We start from the raw sequence: 14,059 nt of genomic DNA, 5'->3' as shown, positions 1-14,059 counted from the left end.
GTAGATACACTCCTTGGAGAGAACAATCATTGAGAAAGAAGGGCTGCCTATGCATAGGGAGACAGCTCAAGGGGCAGGAGTCCACGGAGGAATGGACACTGGGAAGAGGTAACTATGTGGAGGGAGTGGGAGGGGAGCTGTTGCATTGTGGCAAACTGTGGTCAACGTCATGAGACAAAGTATATGTGAACTGCTGTATGGAAAGTGAATATGCTCTGTAAATCTTCCCAAATCACAATATAAATAAATAAATAAATAAACTAGAGACCCTGGATAGAGTGAATAGAGCGGGAGGAAAAGTGTGGAACACAACTCAAAAGACACAAAAATGACCAATATTCCTGGTCAGATAGGGTCTGGTGGAACCCCCAAAACTATAGCCCTGTGATACCCTTCAAGCCTAGGATTGGACTCACCCCCAAGGATTGGCTCTCAGCTCAATAGTAGAAAGATTTACATGCAGAACAACCACCCCAGGGTGATGCACCTACCTACTCTAAGGAAATATACATACTCCTTCACGTAACTGGACATGGGGCACCAGAAGGGCCGCAATCGTATGGAGGGAAAGCTGGACAGACAAAGAGTACATGGTTAAGAAGGGCACAGGGAGGGGGTGGTCACAGGGAGCAGAGGGCAGGAGTGTGCATTATGGTCAGGAATGGTAACTGGGGTGTGAAGTCAAATGTATACAAACTGTTGAATGTAAAACAAACTTTGTTCTGTAAATTTGTACCCAAAGCACACACACACACACACAAATTGGAAGACAAAATACCTTACCAACTGACTGGACCATTTATATTTGAGCCCATTCCAAAGAAAGGTGATCCAACAGAATGTTCAAATTATTGAAAAATGTCATTAATATCACAAGCATAAAATTTTGCTGCAGATAATTCAAAAGAGATTGCAGTAGTACATCCACTGCAAATTTGTGGAGAACTGCCCCAAATTTAAGCTTGATTCAGAAGAGGATATGGAATGAGGAAAATCTTTGCTGATGTGAGATGGATCTTGGCTGGGAGCAAAGAATACCAGAAAGATATTTACCTGCATTTTGCTGACTATGCAGAGGCATTTGATTGTGTAGATCATAACAAATTATGGATAACATTGTGAAGAATGGGAATTCCAGAATACTTAATTGTGTTCATGAGAAATCTGTACATAGACCAAGAAGCAGTTGTTTGCACAGAACAAGGGGATACTGCATGGTTTAAAATCAAGAAAGGTGTGCATGAATGTATCCTTTCACCATATTTATTCAGTCTATATCTTGAGCAAATAATCCAAGAAACTGGACTATATGAAGAATGAGCCATCAGGACTGGAGAGACTCATTAGCAACCTGTGATATGCAGATAGATACAACCTTGCTTGCTGAAAGTGAAGAAGATTTGAAGCACTACTAATGAAGATCAAAGACAACAGACTTGAATATGGATTACACCTCAACATAAAGAAAACAAAAATCCTCACAGAAGCCCAATAAGCAACATCATGATAAATGGAGAAAAGATTTGAAGATGCCAAGCATTTCATTTTACTTGCATCCATAATTAATGCCTATAGAAGCAGCAGTCAAGATTGGGCTGGTCAGATCTGCTGCATTAGAGCTCTTTAAATTAAGAATAAAGATGTCACTTTGAAGACTAAGGTGCATCTGACCCAAGCCACAGTATTTTCAACAGCTAGATATGCAACGTGAAAGCTGGAAATGAGTAAGGAAGATCACAGAAGAATTGATGTATTTGCACTGCGGTGCTGGTGAAGACTATTGAATTTACTATGGACTGCTAGAAGAAAAAACAAATGTCTTGGAGGAAGCACAGCCAGAACGCTCTTTAGAAGCAAGAATGGCCAGACTTCATCATACATACTTTGGTCAGGTTGTCAGAAGGGACCAGTCCCTGGAGAAGGATATCGTGCTTCATAAAATGAAGGGTCAGCAAAAAAGGGGAAGACCGTCAACAAGATGGATTGACACAATGGCTGCAATGATGGGCTCAAGCATGGCAATACTTGTGAGGGTGGCACTGGACTAGGCGGTGTTTTGTTCTGTTGTACCGAGGGTCACTATGAATCGAAACTGACTTGACGGCACCTAACAACACAACATTCAATTTTAGTGCTTTTGATTAATACCTTAACATTTTTTTGTTTTAACATTAGCATAAATGGGATAAGAACATGTCCTTTTTTCTGTTAACTACCAATAGCAGTAGACAGTGTATCAGCATTATTTTTTGTGCTGGTGCCTTGAGCCCCAATTTCTACAAATCAACATGAAGAGGGCCAGATAATATCTTTGCTCACAGTGGATTATATTACAGGAGAGGAACTCTGAGATTATGGAACCTGAGGCTTTTATAATGAGTCCTTTTGTTCGAGAGGAAGTTATTATCTCTATCTTCCAAAGCTGTTTACTCTTACAAATAACCTTGAAAAAATAGTTTAGAACATAAAACAGTATCTATGCTCTCAAAAGAGGAGCTCTGGTAGCGTGAGGAGCTCTGATAGAGTAGTGCGTAAGGCACCTGACTGCTAACCAGAAGGCTGGCAGTTCAAACCCACCAGCCACTCCTCGGAAGGAAGGTTGGGCAATCTACTTCCGTAGTGATATTGTCTTGGAAACCCAACGAGGGGTCGCTGTGAGTCGGGTCTAACTTGATGGTACATAACAACAACAACAACATGCTCTCAAAATATTAAGAAACCCATGGAGAGTTGTCTCCCAACAGACCTATAGTTTCTTAGTAGAAATTAACAGAAGCCACTACTAATTCATATTTTGTAGGATTATATTCAGAACCATTCAACAAAATCCTGACTATAGTGGTTTCATCAAATTTCACTCTTGTTGTTTATTTCTATATCCTGTATATAACTAAAAGACTGGAGATGGACAGCCTGGGTCTGGGACAGCTATAAATGAGGTCATCAGGGAGCTAGGTTCCAATCTTCTTGCTCAATCATCCTCACCATTTGACTTTACACCTCTTACAACATTGTAGTCCACTTCTGGGCAACATCCATGTTCTAGGAGGGAAAAAATGGAGAAAGGGAAATGCACACTGTGCTTTACAGAAAAACAAAGGCTTTTTCTGAAGTCTCACTCCATGGACTTTTGCTTGTATCTCAATGGCAAGAATTGTCACAGACTTCCCATATTTCAAGAGTACATTTAACTGGGAACATTACCACTCTAAGTGAAACCAATTGAAGGAAACAATACTTATTGAGTAAACAACTAGCAGTGATTGTCACGGAGGTTATTATCAAGATGAAAATTTAGGCTATATTATAGACAAAGTTGATTATTTGGATGTAATGATGAAAATCAATCTGCCATGGCTCTGTCACCTTTTTTTTAAATTTTTATTGTGAGACTATATAATATTTGCCATGTCAACCATTTTACATGCACAACGCAATGGTGTAATCATATTCACCACAATGTACATCTGTCACCTTATCTTAGCTTTACTTCTTCTTCTGATGTTAATCAAATGTTAATCAAGACTCAGAAGAGCAAGTCCTTAATGGAGCTCCTTTAGTTTTCCAGATAGCAAACATTTCTTTGGGTTAAGATATACAATTGAATAAAAAGCATGTTGTTTGCCAGGGAAGAGCTTAAAAACTCAAGTCATTGAAGTACCTAAAAATGTAGACAACATACAGTGTGACAAAGTCAAAAGACAAATGCAAATAAAGGTATCAAAGAACAGAACTAAGGCAGGCAGGCATTTAAGGATGTGTCACTTGAGTTGAAAGTAGGTCCACAAGGCAGAAAAGGGACAAGAGGGGAGAAGAAATACTAGGCAGAGGGAAGGATAGGTACTAAGGCGTAAAAAAGTATGAATTGTTTAGGTGAGTGCTCTGTAATTGATGTGCCTAGAGTTTTCAGTGTGGTTGCAGGTGTTAATATATGAATTTGAAAAGATGTCCCAAGCATAGGAATGTTGATTAGATTTAGAAAGCTATTCAGGTAAAAGTGCGAACTGTGAATCAGAAGCCAGATGTGAAGTTATTGAAATTATCCTAAGTAGATACTGAGGGCTAAACAAAAGCTTTGTTGTTGAAGAGAGAGAACAGATAAATCAAAGAGAGATTTGGGAGAATTAACAGGATTTGGTATCTGTTCTGACTGCAGGAGGATGGGTTTGATATGGGAATAAGAAGCCCATGAAAAATATGAGGTTTATACTTCAGGCAAACAACATATTGCATTTAGCAAATCTGCTGCAAAAGACTTTTTTTAAAAGTGTTAAAAAGTAAAGATGTCACTTTGAGAACTAAGTTACACCTGACTTAAGTCAGGGTATTTCCAATCACCTTGGTAAAGTAGACGGTTTGTGAAAAAGAGGAAGACCCTCAATGAGATTAACTGACACAGTGACTGCAAATAATGGATTCAAACACAGCAAAGATTGTGTGAATAGTGTAGGATGGGGTTGTGTTTTGTTCTGTTGTATACAGGGTCACTATGAATTGCAATTAACTCAATGGATCCTAACAACAATCGCTCAAGCATTAGGGTTGATGGTGTTGTCATTAACTGAAAATCAAATCCAAGGAGAGAAGGGGTTTAAAAGAAGACAATGGATTTGTGTTTTGGCCATGTTGATTTTGAAATGACTATGGGTCATCCAGCTTGAGACATGAAGTGGATAGTGGGCAGAGAATAGGAGAGAGGGAAGGGCTGGAAGTGATGATCAAGAGTCACCGGTAACAAGGTCAGTGAATGGATGAGAATGCGTAGGGAGAAGGAGCTACCGCAGAAATGCCCAAAACTCTAGGGAGTAGTATATAATGGGTTGTTGTTGTTGTTATGTGCCGTCGAGTCAGCCCCGACTCATAGCGACCCCTCCTTGGGTTTCCGAGGCAGTATCACTACGGAAGTAGGATTGCCCAACCTTCCTTCCGAGGAGTGGCTGGTGGGTTTGAACCGCCAGCCGTCTGGTTAGCAGGCAAGTGTCTTAGCCACTATGCTACCAGAGCTCCCATATAATGGGTAGGTGGAAGAAGAGTTGTCATAGGTGAGAGATGCGCAGAGACTATGAACAGATGCAGGAGAGATGGTGGGCAGCAAGTTACATCCCTGAGTTGCCAGGCTTCGAAAGGCTCTTTATATTAAGAGCTCAGCCATAGAGTTCTGGCACTATGTGGAGAAGACCGATTATCAGACTTAAAAGGAAGTTTTGAAAATTTAGTTAAGAAAGAGGAAGAGTTGATGTATACATTAGGGTGATGAGGAGACACTAGTGAGTAAATTCTCCTAGACACAGTGGGGGTGTAGAATTGTATCAGAACATTTGTGCAATTAGATGGGTTAGATCGAAGTGATACTGTGCTTTAAAGGTCAGTGACAAAGCATTAATTAATCAATAACAGGCTAATAGGAGAGACTTGAAAAGTTTAATGTAAATCTGTAGATAATTCATCGTTCAGAAATACATTTTTTTCCTGTAAATGGGTAAATTTTTAATTTTTGTTAAACAAATTCACAGTTCAAATAACATTTAAGTTTTCATTGTTTGTTGCTCTTTAGAGTTATGAGTTACAGCTTGTAGAACACTGTGTAAAAATAGTCATTATGCTTCTGAAGTGATCAGAATTCTGTCTGAGGCTGTTTTAGTTTGTGACAACATCCTAGTATTAGTCACTATACTTCTTTACTATCTGTATTACCTTATGGAATTACTAAAGAGAATTTAACACCAAAAAATATAAATTTCTTTAGAGTAGAAACAAGTTTATATGAATAACTCTTTCATAGCACCTGAAAATTAAACTATATGCGCTAGTTGGTGGTAGAATCCCATTTTTAGTATGAAATGAGGCAATCAGTTTCTGAACACTCCTGTTTTACATACCACTTATGTTTAATAGATTGTTTTACTGAGTAAGCTCAAAGCACTAAACATTTTCAAGACTGAAAAAACAAGTTTTTGTAGACAGGGCAGAAACTAAAGCAAAACAGTTCAAGGATAAAGATAATTCTCAATTATGCATTTTATGAATTATCCATGCTTTCAACTTGTTTCCTTTTATTGTACAGTGTCTTAAACTTTCTATTCTCTAATGGAAACGGGTTAATAGAAACATTTCAATATGGGAAGTGAAGTTTGGAGCTTATCAATGGTTTTTAATAATGAATTCTTCTTTTGGCCTTAGTTCTGATAAGCTAAAGTTCAGTATAGATATTTAGGAACATAATTCTCATGGCCAACTCTTATCACTGGTTTATAAACATCCTTCTCCAGCACTATTCCAAGGATGAAATCATTTGCTTCCATTACTTTAAAATTGTTAAATAATAAATAATATAGCAAGGTCCTCAACCAATCAAAATATATATTCAGGCTCTGCTCAGAAGGTCAAGGCTAGGTGCTGTGAATACAAACAACAAAAATAATTACTATAATAATTAGTACTATAACATTAATCTTAATAATCCCTTATATCCACATAGTTCTTTACTGTTTAAAAAGTCTCCATTTAATTCTTATTTGAACCTCTCAGTATTCATATCAAGAATTACTCTCCAAGTAATACTGTCTTAATTCTCTAGTGCTACCATAACAGAAATACCACAGGTGGACACAAACAGGAATTTATTCTACAGCCCAGGAGGCTAGAAGTTTGAATTCAGAGTGCTGGCTCTATGTGCTGGGTAAAGGTCCCTTGACCTTGGGTTTCAGCTCTGCCTCTTGTTCCAGGCCCATTGGAGCTTCTGGCTGCTGAGGCTGATGAACCCAAAATCAGCAGGGAAAATGGCACAACCCAAAATGAGCAGGCCACATGGCAAGATGTTGGTTCAAGCCTAGAACTGGCGATGAAGACTCAGCCAAATGCAGGATTCAAAATGTGCCAAAAAAGCTGGAGACCCTTCCCAAAGTTTCTCCACATATACTGGAAGTTGGCCACACCCCAAAGATAACTCCCCATCAACTGCTTAGCTGCACAAAACATATTCCACCACAGAGGTGATTATAATCTCATCATGGGGAATAACTACACCCGCCGGCCAAGCCACTCAAAACCATGGCCCAGCCATGTTGACACACAACCTTAACTACCACACTGTCCCATTTTACAGATAAGGGAATTCAGTGAAAAATTTAATAAGTTTAAGTGACTTTCCCAAGGTCACACAGTCACCTGAGATACAATTATGAACAAGACAGGTCCCTCTTCTCATGAAGCATTATTCTAATGGTCATGGATACTGCAAAGGTAAGTGGTTCACTAGAGGGACTACAAGGCACTAGGGAGCCTGTGAAGGGCATAGAGAATAAACTTGGGGGAGGGGATTAGAAAAATGTTCCTGAAGGAAGTAAACTCTTATTTCAGACTTCATTAGGCTGGCTGTGAGGAAGAACATTAGTTTTCACTAAATTAACTTTTTCTCTTATCAGAATATACCAAGTTGATTTGGGGCTTGTTAGAGCAAAACTTAGAAAATCAATACTATGTAATTAACTTTACCTTGCTGATGTTTCTCACACTGTGGCTTCTATACAAATGGCAGCAGTCACCTGTGGTGCTTGCTAAAAATACAGATTGAAGGTGAGGATGAGGATGACTCTAGACTTACTGTTTCTAAACTTCTTGGTTGTAAAGCCCATGAAAATTGCTGCTTTACACAGAATACCTTGTGGAATTTTAAGTCAAATAGCAAAATAAAAAGTTCTTGATAGTGACTCTAAATGGTTCCTACTTCAATTAAGGGGTGTGTGGGAGAGAATAAGGTGCTCTGTTGGTGCAGTGGGTAAGACATTTGACTGCTTATGAGAAGCCCGGCGGTTCAAACCCACCAGCTGCTCTGTGAGAGAAAGATGAGGCAATCTACTTCTGTGAAGATGCACAGCCTTGGAAACCCTATGGAGGTCACTATGAGTTGGAACTGACTTAATAGGAGTGGGATTTTTTTTTTTTTTTTGGTGGTGGAAGAGTATATATTGTAAGGAAAATTGTAAATGATATACTGTAGTTGGGATAAGAGTTTTATGTGGAGCTGACTTAGAGTACATAGTTGCTTGATAAATGTTTGTTGACTTAATGAACTGGGGACACAGATCTTTATAACACATGAATTTGGAAAGTCTTTTCTCTTCGATTGCTGCTCCAATCTTCCAGTGTCCAGCCAGCATGAGAATCAGTACAGTGTGGTAGCTAGGGGATTTGGATTCTGGAGAAAGTGCTGTTTTTTGGGGTGCCATCAAGAATATTCTGACTCATAGCAACTCCATGACAGAGCAGAACTGCCCCATAGGGTTTTTTTTGGCTGTAATCTTTATGGAGCAGATTGTCAGGTCCCAGAGCAGCTGGGTGGATTTTAACTGCCAACCTTTGGGTCAGCAGTCAACATTTAACTTTTGTGCCACAAACTGAGTTCAAATTTCCAGACTTAATGAACTGGGGACACAGATCTTTATAACATATGAATATTATGGTTTCTTAATCTCCCTTCAGCTTAAAGAAGAGAAATAGTACTTACATCCCAGCATTGTTGGGAGTCTTAAATTATATAATAAACCCCAAACCAAAGCCACTGTCAAGTAGATTCCAACTCTTTGTGACCCTATGAGAGAGAGTAGAACTGCTTCATAGGGTTTCCAAGGCTAAAATCTTTATGGAGGTAGATTGCTTTATCTTTCCCCAGAGGGTTCGAATTGCCCACCTTTCGATTGGCAGCCAAACACTCTTAACAACCACATCACCAGAGCTCTTAAGTAATAAATATTTATTGATAGCCCAAGAGCCCTGGTGGCGCAGTGGTTAAGCGCTGACTACTAACCTAAAGGTCATCCCTTCGAGTTCACCAGCCGCTCTGGGGGCAAAGATGTGGCACTTTGCTTTCATAAAAATTTACAGCGTTGGAAACTCTACGGGGCAGTTCTACTGTCATACAGGGTGGCCGTAAGTTGGAAAGGACTTGACGTCAGTGGGTTTGTTTTTTTGGTATTATAGGTAGAAATATTAATATTTAATTTAAAATATTTTAATTTTTTTAAATTATTAATATTAATGCTTAGAATCGTGCCTTACATGTAAGCGTCACTAAATGCTTATTCAAACCCAAGCTGTACACTGTTGCCCTTGACGTTTTTTGATAGGTGCTTTTAACAAGTCTGCACCTCAGAACAATTACCAGCCTAAAATGAAAGAATGAATGAACAAATGAGAAAACCAAAGCGCCCAGGTACTCGGTGCAGTGGGTTGCAGCTCTCTTCCCGCCGAGCAACACAGCACGTGGTCGGCTCCGGCGGCTTGGGCGGGAGCTTCGCGACAGTGGGGGAGGTGAACGGCGTGGGACGACGCGGAGGGGGTCTAAACCGCGGAGGCTACGGTTGGGAAGGAACCTACTGCGCAGGCCTGGGATAGGCACAACCACTGTGAGAAGATACGAAGGGGAGAACGTCAACCCGTCTCAAGGCTCCCTTTATGAACCTGTGGAAAGTCTGCCTTTTTTTTTTTTTTTTCCATCTTGCGGCTGTGTCTGGCGCCATCTTCCGCAAGTTGTTTCTTCATTATTAGAACTTTTAACCCAAGAGTAGAGCGACCTTCTTTCTCTTGTCGTGCTCCTTCCTCCCCGCTAGAGGCCACAGTGGACGCGTCCCACCTCCCCACGGCCTCCGGAGGTGGTTTGGCTGCCCCCTCCCCCTCCCTAGTGTCGCGAGTTGGCGCCGCTGCCACCCCCCCGCTCCGAGCTCTCGGCCCCTCGGCCGGGCGGTACCGACTCCTCCCGGCGCCCCCTCCTCTCCTCCCTCCGGCCTACCCTTCCCTGAGGGACTACTGTCCCACCTTCTCCCCTGCCCTTTTCTCTCTCCGCCGAGCAGCGGCGGCAGCAGAAGCAGCAGCAAGAGGAGGAGGAGCCGGAGCCCGGAGGCGGCGGTGGCCGGGGAGCCCATGGCGTACAGTCAGGGAGGCGGCAAGAAGAAAGTGTGCTACTATTACGATGGTGAGAGGCCGGGAGGGTGGGCGGTCAAGGCTGGGGCTACAGGCACTGGCCGCGCCAGGCCTGGCTCCGCAGCTGCCGTCGCGAGTGGGCGCAGGAGCTGGGGGGTGTGAAGGAGGAGGGACCGACGTTTGACTGAATCTTAACCCATTCCGGACCCGGTGCTGTCAGTGGGAGAGTCTTCCATCCCAAGAGCCCCTGCAAACGCCAGCTGAAAGAACGCCCCATTTCCCTTCTGCTCCCGTTCCTCTGACAGTGCGCCCGCCAACCCTTTGGGGATGGTGCCGGCCTACCCCGGCATAGTGGTAGTGGCGAAGGGGACGGCCCTCTTTCGAGACTCTCCCGCACCTCCCGCCCGCGTCACTCGCGGGAGCAGAGGGTTCAGGTGCCTTGCTCCTGCAGCCTGCACCCGAACCCTCTCCCCCCCAGGTGAAACTATCTCCCCCAGGCCCGACTCCACACAAAGCCCTGTGGCCGCCGGAGTCCCGCCCCTTCAGCCCCTCTCTTTCTGGAGTCCCCGCCCGCTTTCCCCTCCCCGCTGTCTGGGTCTGGCCAGTGCGTCTTCTTTCTCCGCCTCTGGCCTCACCCCCGGCCCACAGACCTGGGTCGGTCCTGGAGGGTAGTGACTGAGGATATGGGTCCAGTCCAAGTCAGGCTCGTGGCACACGCCCACCTGTGTTCCGCGCGTGGGCTCCGTGGCGCTCCTTTGTTCACCGTGTTCCTTAAGCGCCACTTTCTCGCCATTCAAATGAAAAGGCTCGACTTCTCCAATAAAAATAAAGGGTTTTCGAGTTTGAGGCAGTTAGCCTTCCCGGGAAATAGGAGGTGGTGGGGAAACGTGTGTTGTGGATCAGTCGCGATGGGTCCTGACTGGCTTCTCTGAGAGCTGGTTCCCACCCACTTCTTTGTTGCTCTTTGTTCAATCAGGAAATAGACCCTGCTTTAGAGGTTTCTGAGAGCTTTGGCATCTTGGCTTGGGAAGGCTGTTCCTGGGTGGAGGGAATCCTGGTATAGGAACACTTTGGGGCAGAAATATTAAATATTCTTATCCGGTAAACTTGAACTCATAGTACAGTGAATTATAAAAGTCAGATAATAATCTCTGGATCATATTTCCTGTGTCACTCTAAATTTTACTAAATGGATTAAACAGTGTAAACGTGCTTTACAGATTTAAGCAAAGACGTTAATTTGGTAGTTTCTAGTAAGTGATTTTCAGAGGAAATTTCAAAATTTAACAGACGAATCTTGATGGTCTGAAAACCCTCATCTGATTTGTGTGAGGCACAAATTTTGGAACTATTTCCTACATTTGGTGTACTGTAAGTCACAAAAGTTTACAATTGGAAAAGACCCCAAAGGACTAGGTCAGACTAAAGCTGCCCTTAATTTTAAGAGTCATAGCACATCTCTTAAGTTAGGAAGAATTAAGTAATCTTTTTTGTGTTTGATATAAAATGACCACCTCTGTCATTTGTAAAAAGATCTGATATCTTTCACAAAAAAAAAAGTCTAAACTTTTCTGATGTATGGGAGCTAGTACAAAACAGTAACAGCCATATTTTAAAAGTAGTTTTTGAGAGGACTGCGTTCATGTATAAATAAATTGACTTGAAGTCATACCATGTTGTAGGGGTAGAAATGGTAGAACATTTTAATTTTAACATGAATTACCTTTCTGAAAGTTCAATGTTTAAGAACTCATGAATATTTTAGGATACTGGGAAAACCTAGACCCTACATTCCTGATCAGATTTGTACTAAGTTAATTTAAAAACTGATACTGTTCCTAAGGTTTAGAAATTTGTTCTTGTCAAGGCTTGAGGTAATGGGGAAAACTTAAGAGGACAGAGAAACTGAGTTAAGGCTCTTTCTGCATTTGTTGTTTGCTGTTGACAGTGGTAGGCTATGATGGAGTGAGCTGGCCTTTAACTTCTTGTCGCCAGGTTTAAATTGTAGAACCAGGAGGTACCCTTGAGTAGCAGTTTTGTGAACAGCTGTTTGTTTCTGGGCTCATCTGTGATAAGGCTTTGTTGGGGGTGTGGGGACAGGCTTGATTGGTTGAGTGAGGATGTTTAAAAGTCTCGTGGTTGTGACTTCGGTACTTTATTGTAGATCATTCAACTGTTTTACCTGAGAGCCAACAGGTAGGTGTTTAATTGACAGAGTTTGAAAATCTTTTGTGGGTTATCTTTTGTGTGTGTCCCTTGACTCTTTATTTTTAGAAGGAACTATTTCATTGCTTACATTTTAAATATTTATGGGAAAGAGTTGGTTCCATTTAGGTTTGTATGTATGTTCAGAACAACATTTTGCAGAGAGTTTGTTTTAGGTTGGATAAATACTATGCTAATTATTAATATGATCATATGGTAATCTCTGTACAATTCCAGAAGCTTACATTTTCATTACCAAAAAAAAATCCTATTTTGTCAGCTTATAAAGGTAATACATAGTATTTTTTTTTTCTTTTTTTCTTTTTTTAACTGTGAGGGAATAAGATACAAATAAAACTGCTTCTGGAGATGTTCTTCTGTAGCTATTGACTCATGCCTCCAGAATTTCCAAAAAATATTTCTAAAATGTTGGTCATTCTTGTGCGTAACTGCAACGTTATTGATAATCTGTAAATGATGTAGCTAGTCAATGAGGTTTGTTATGGTCTGTTAAAATTATATGACTGCTATACCTAAATGTAGGAACTCTGGTAGTGTAGTACCTGAGGCACTTGACTACTAACCAGAAGGCTGGTGGTTCAAACCCACCAGACACTCCTCGGAAGGAAGGTTAGGCAATCTACTTCCATAGTGATACTGCCTCAGAAACTTAAGTAGGGGTCGCTGAGTCGTGTCCAAGTAGATGGCACATAACAACAACAACATACCTAAATGTAATTAGCAAAGCAAGATGTTTTTGGTGTAAACTTTGATTACAGTACTTAGGTGTTTTGGTTACCTAGTGCCACTCTGACAAATACACCACAAATAGGATGGCTTGAACAAACAGGAGTTTATTCTCTTACAGTTCGGGCGGCTAGAAGCCCGAGTTCAAAGTGCCAGGCTCTAGGGGCCGTGTGAAAGCTCCTCGACCTTGGGCTTCAGCTCTGCCTCTTGCTTCTGACCCACCGAAGCTAGCGGCATCTCTCAGTCAGGCAGCTGAGGCTAACAAGCCCAAGGTCAACAAAGAAAATGGCACAGTCTTGATGTTACCGGACCACACGGCAGGCCATTGATTCAAGTCCCTTGAAAGTCCCAAGGTCGGCAGAGCATGGCTGCATGCAGGGTTCAAGAGTGCCATATACTAGAGACCATTCCCAAAGCTGTTTCTTATATAAGGGAAGCAGACCACATACCCAAGAGCTACTCAGCTGCTCCAGTAGATTCCACCATGGAGTTAATTACCAATCTCACCATGAGGAATAACTACATTCAGCTGCCCAGCCACTCAACCAGGCCCAGCCAAGTTGACATAGAACTTTAACTGTCACATTAGGTTTTTAATACTTTATCTAGAAATGTTAATTATACTTTTTCTTAAAAGTAAACTTGAAGACTACCACATTTAGTATACTTAATGATAGATTCAGTGTAGTAGGATTGAGTATATGTATACCAAAAAACCACACCCACTGCCATTGAGTCGATTCTGACTCATAGTGACTTCCCATTGGGTTTCCAAGACTGTAAATCTTTACAGAAGTAGGCTGCCTCATCTTCCTCTCGTGGAGCAGCTGGTGGGTTTGAAATGCTCATCTTCTGTTTAGCAGCTAAATGCCTTACCTAGTATGTTATCAGAGCTCCTTGAATATATGTATATAGATGCATACTTTATAAAATTACATATTGCTCTGTATTCCATTTTTTCCTCCTTTGATAGGGATGCATAATGAAAATATTTTGGGACCAATGACCTAGAGAAAAGCAATGAACGCTGTACAAAGAATATGAAAGTTACCAAGTATATTCCTAACAACTCTGGGAAATTAATGAGTTCTACTCAGCAGTCAAGTATTGTCAGATTTTCTTAGACTTTAAAAGTTTTGCTAGAACCATATGGGTTCTTGGGAGCTCTGGTAGCATAGTGGCTAAGGCA

General features: G+C 41.6%; 1 protein-coding gene across 1 annotated transcript in view; it reads left to right on the top strand.

Moving 5' to 3' along the window:
• Positions 1–9,880: 9,880 nt before the first annotated feature.
• Positions 9,881–14,059, top strand: part of HDAC2 (histone deacetylase 2) — a 38,374-nt gene continuing 34,195 nt past the window's right edge. The window contains exon 1 of the mRNA XM_007951570.2: positions 9,881–9,970. Coding sequence (XP_007949761.1) covers positions 9,919–9,970 — 52 coding nt within the window. The 5' untranslated portion in view covers positions 9,881–9,918. The remainder of the gene's footprint in view (positions 9,971–14,059) is intronic.

Source organism: Orycteropus afer, unplaced genomic scaffold (assembly GCF_000298275.1).
Source record: "Orycteropus afer afer isolate SDZICR_OR568_19922 unplaced genomic scaffold, OryAfe1.0 scaffold00299, whole genome shotgun sequence".
Lineage (NCBI taxonomy): Eukaryota > Metazoa > Chordata > Mammalia > Tubulidentata > Orycteropodidae > Orycteropus > Orycteropus afer.
Note: the sequence above shows the minus strand (reverse complement) of the source record. Positions and strands in the feature narration are given on the sequence as shown.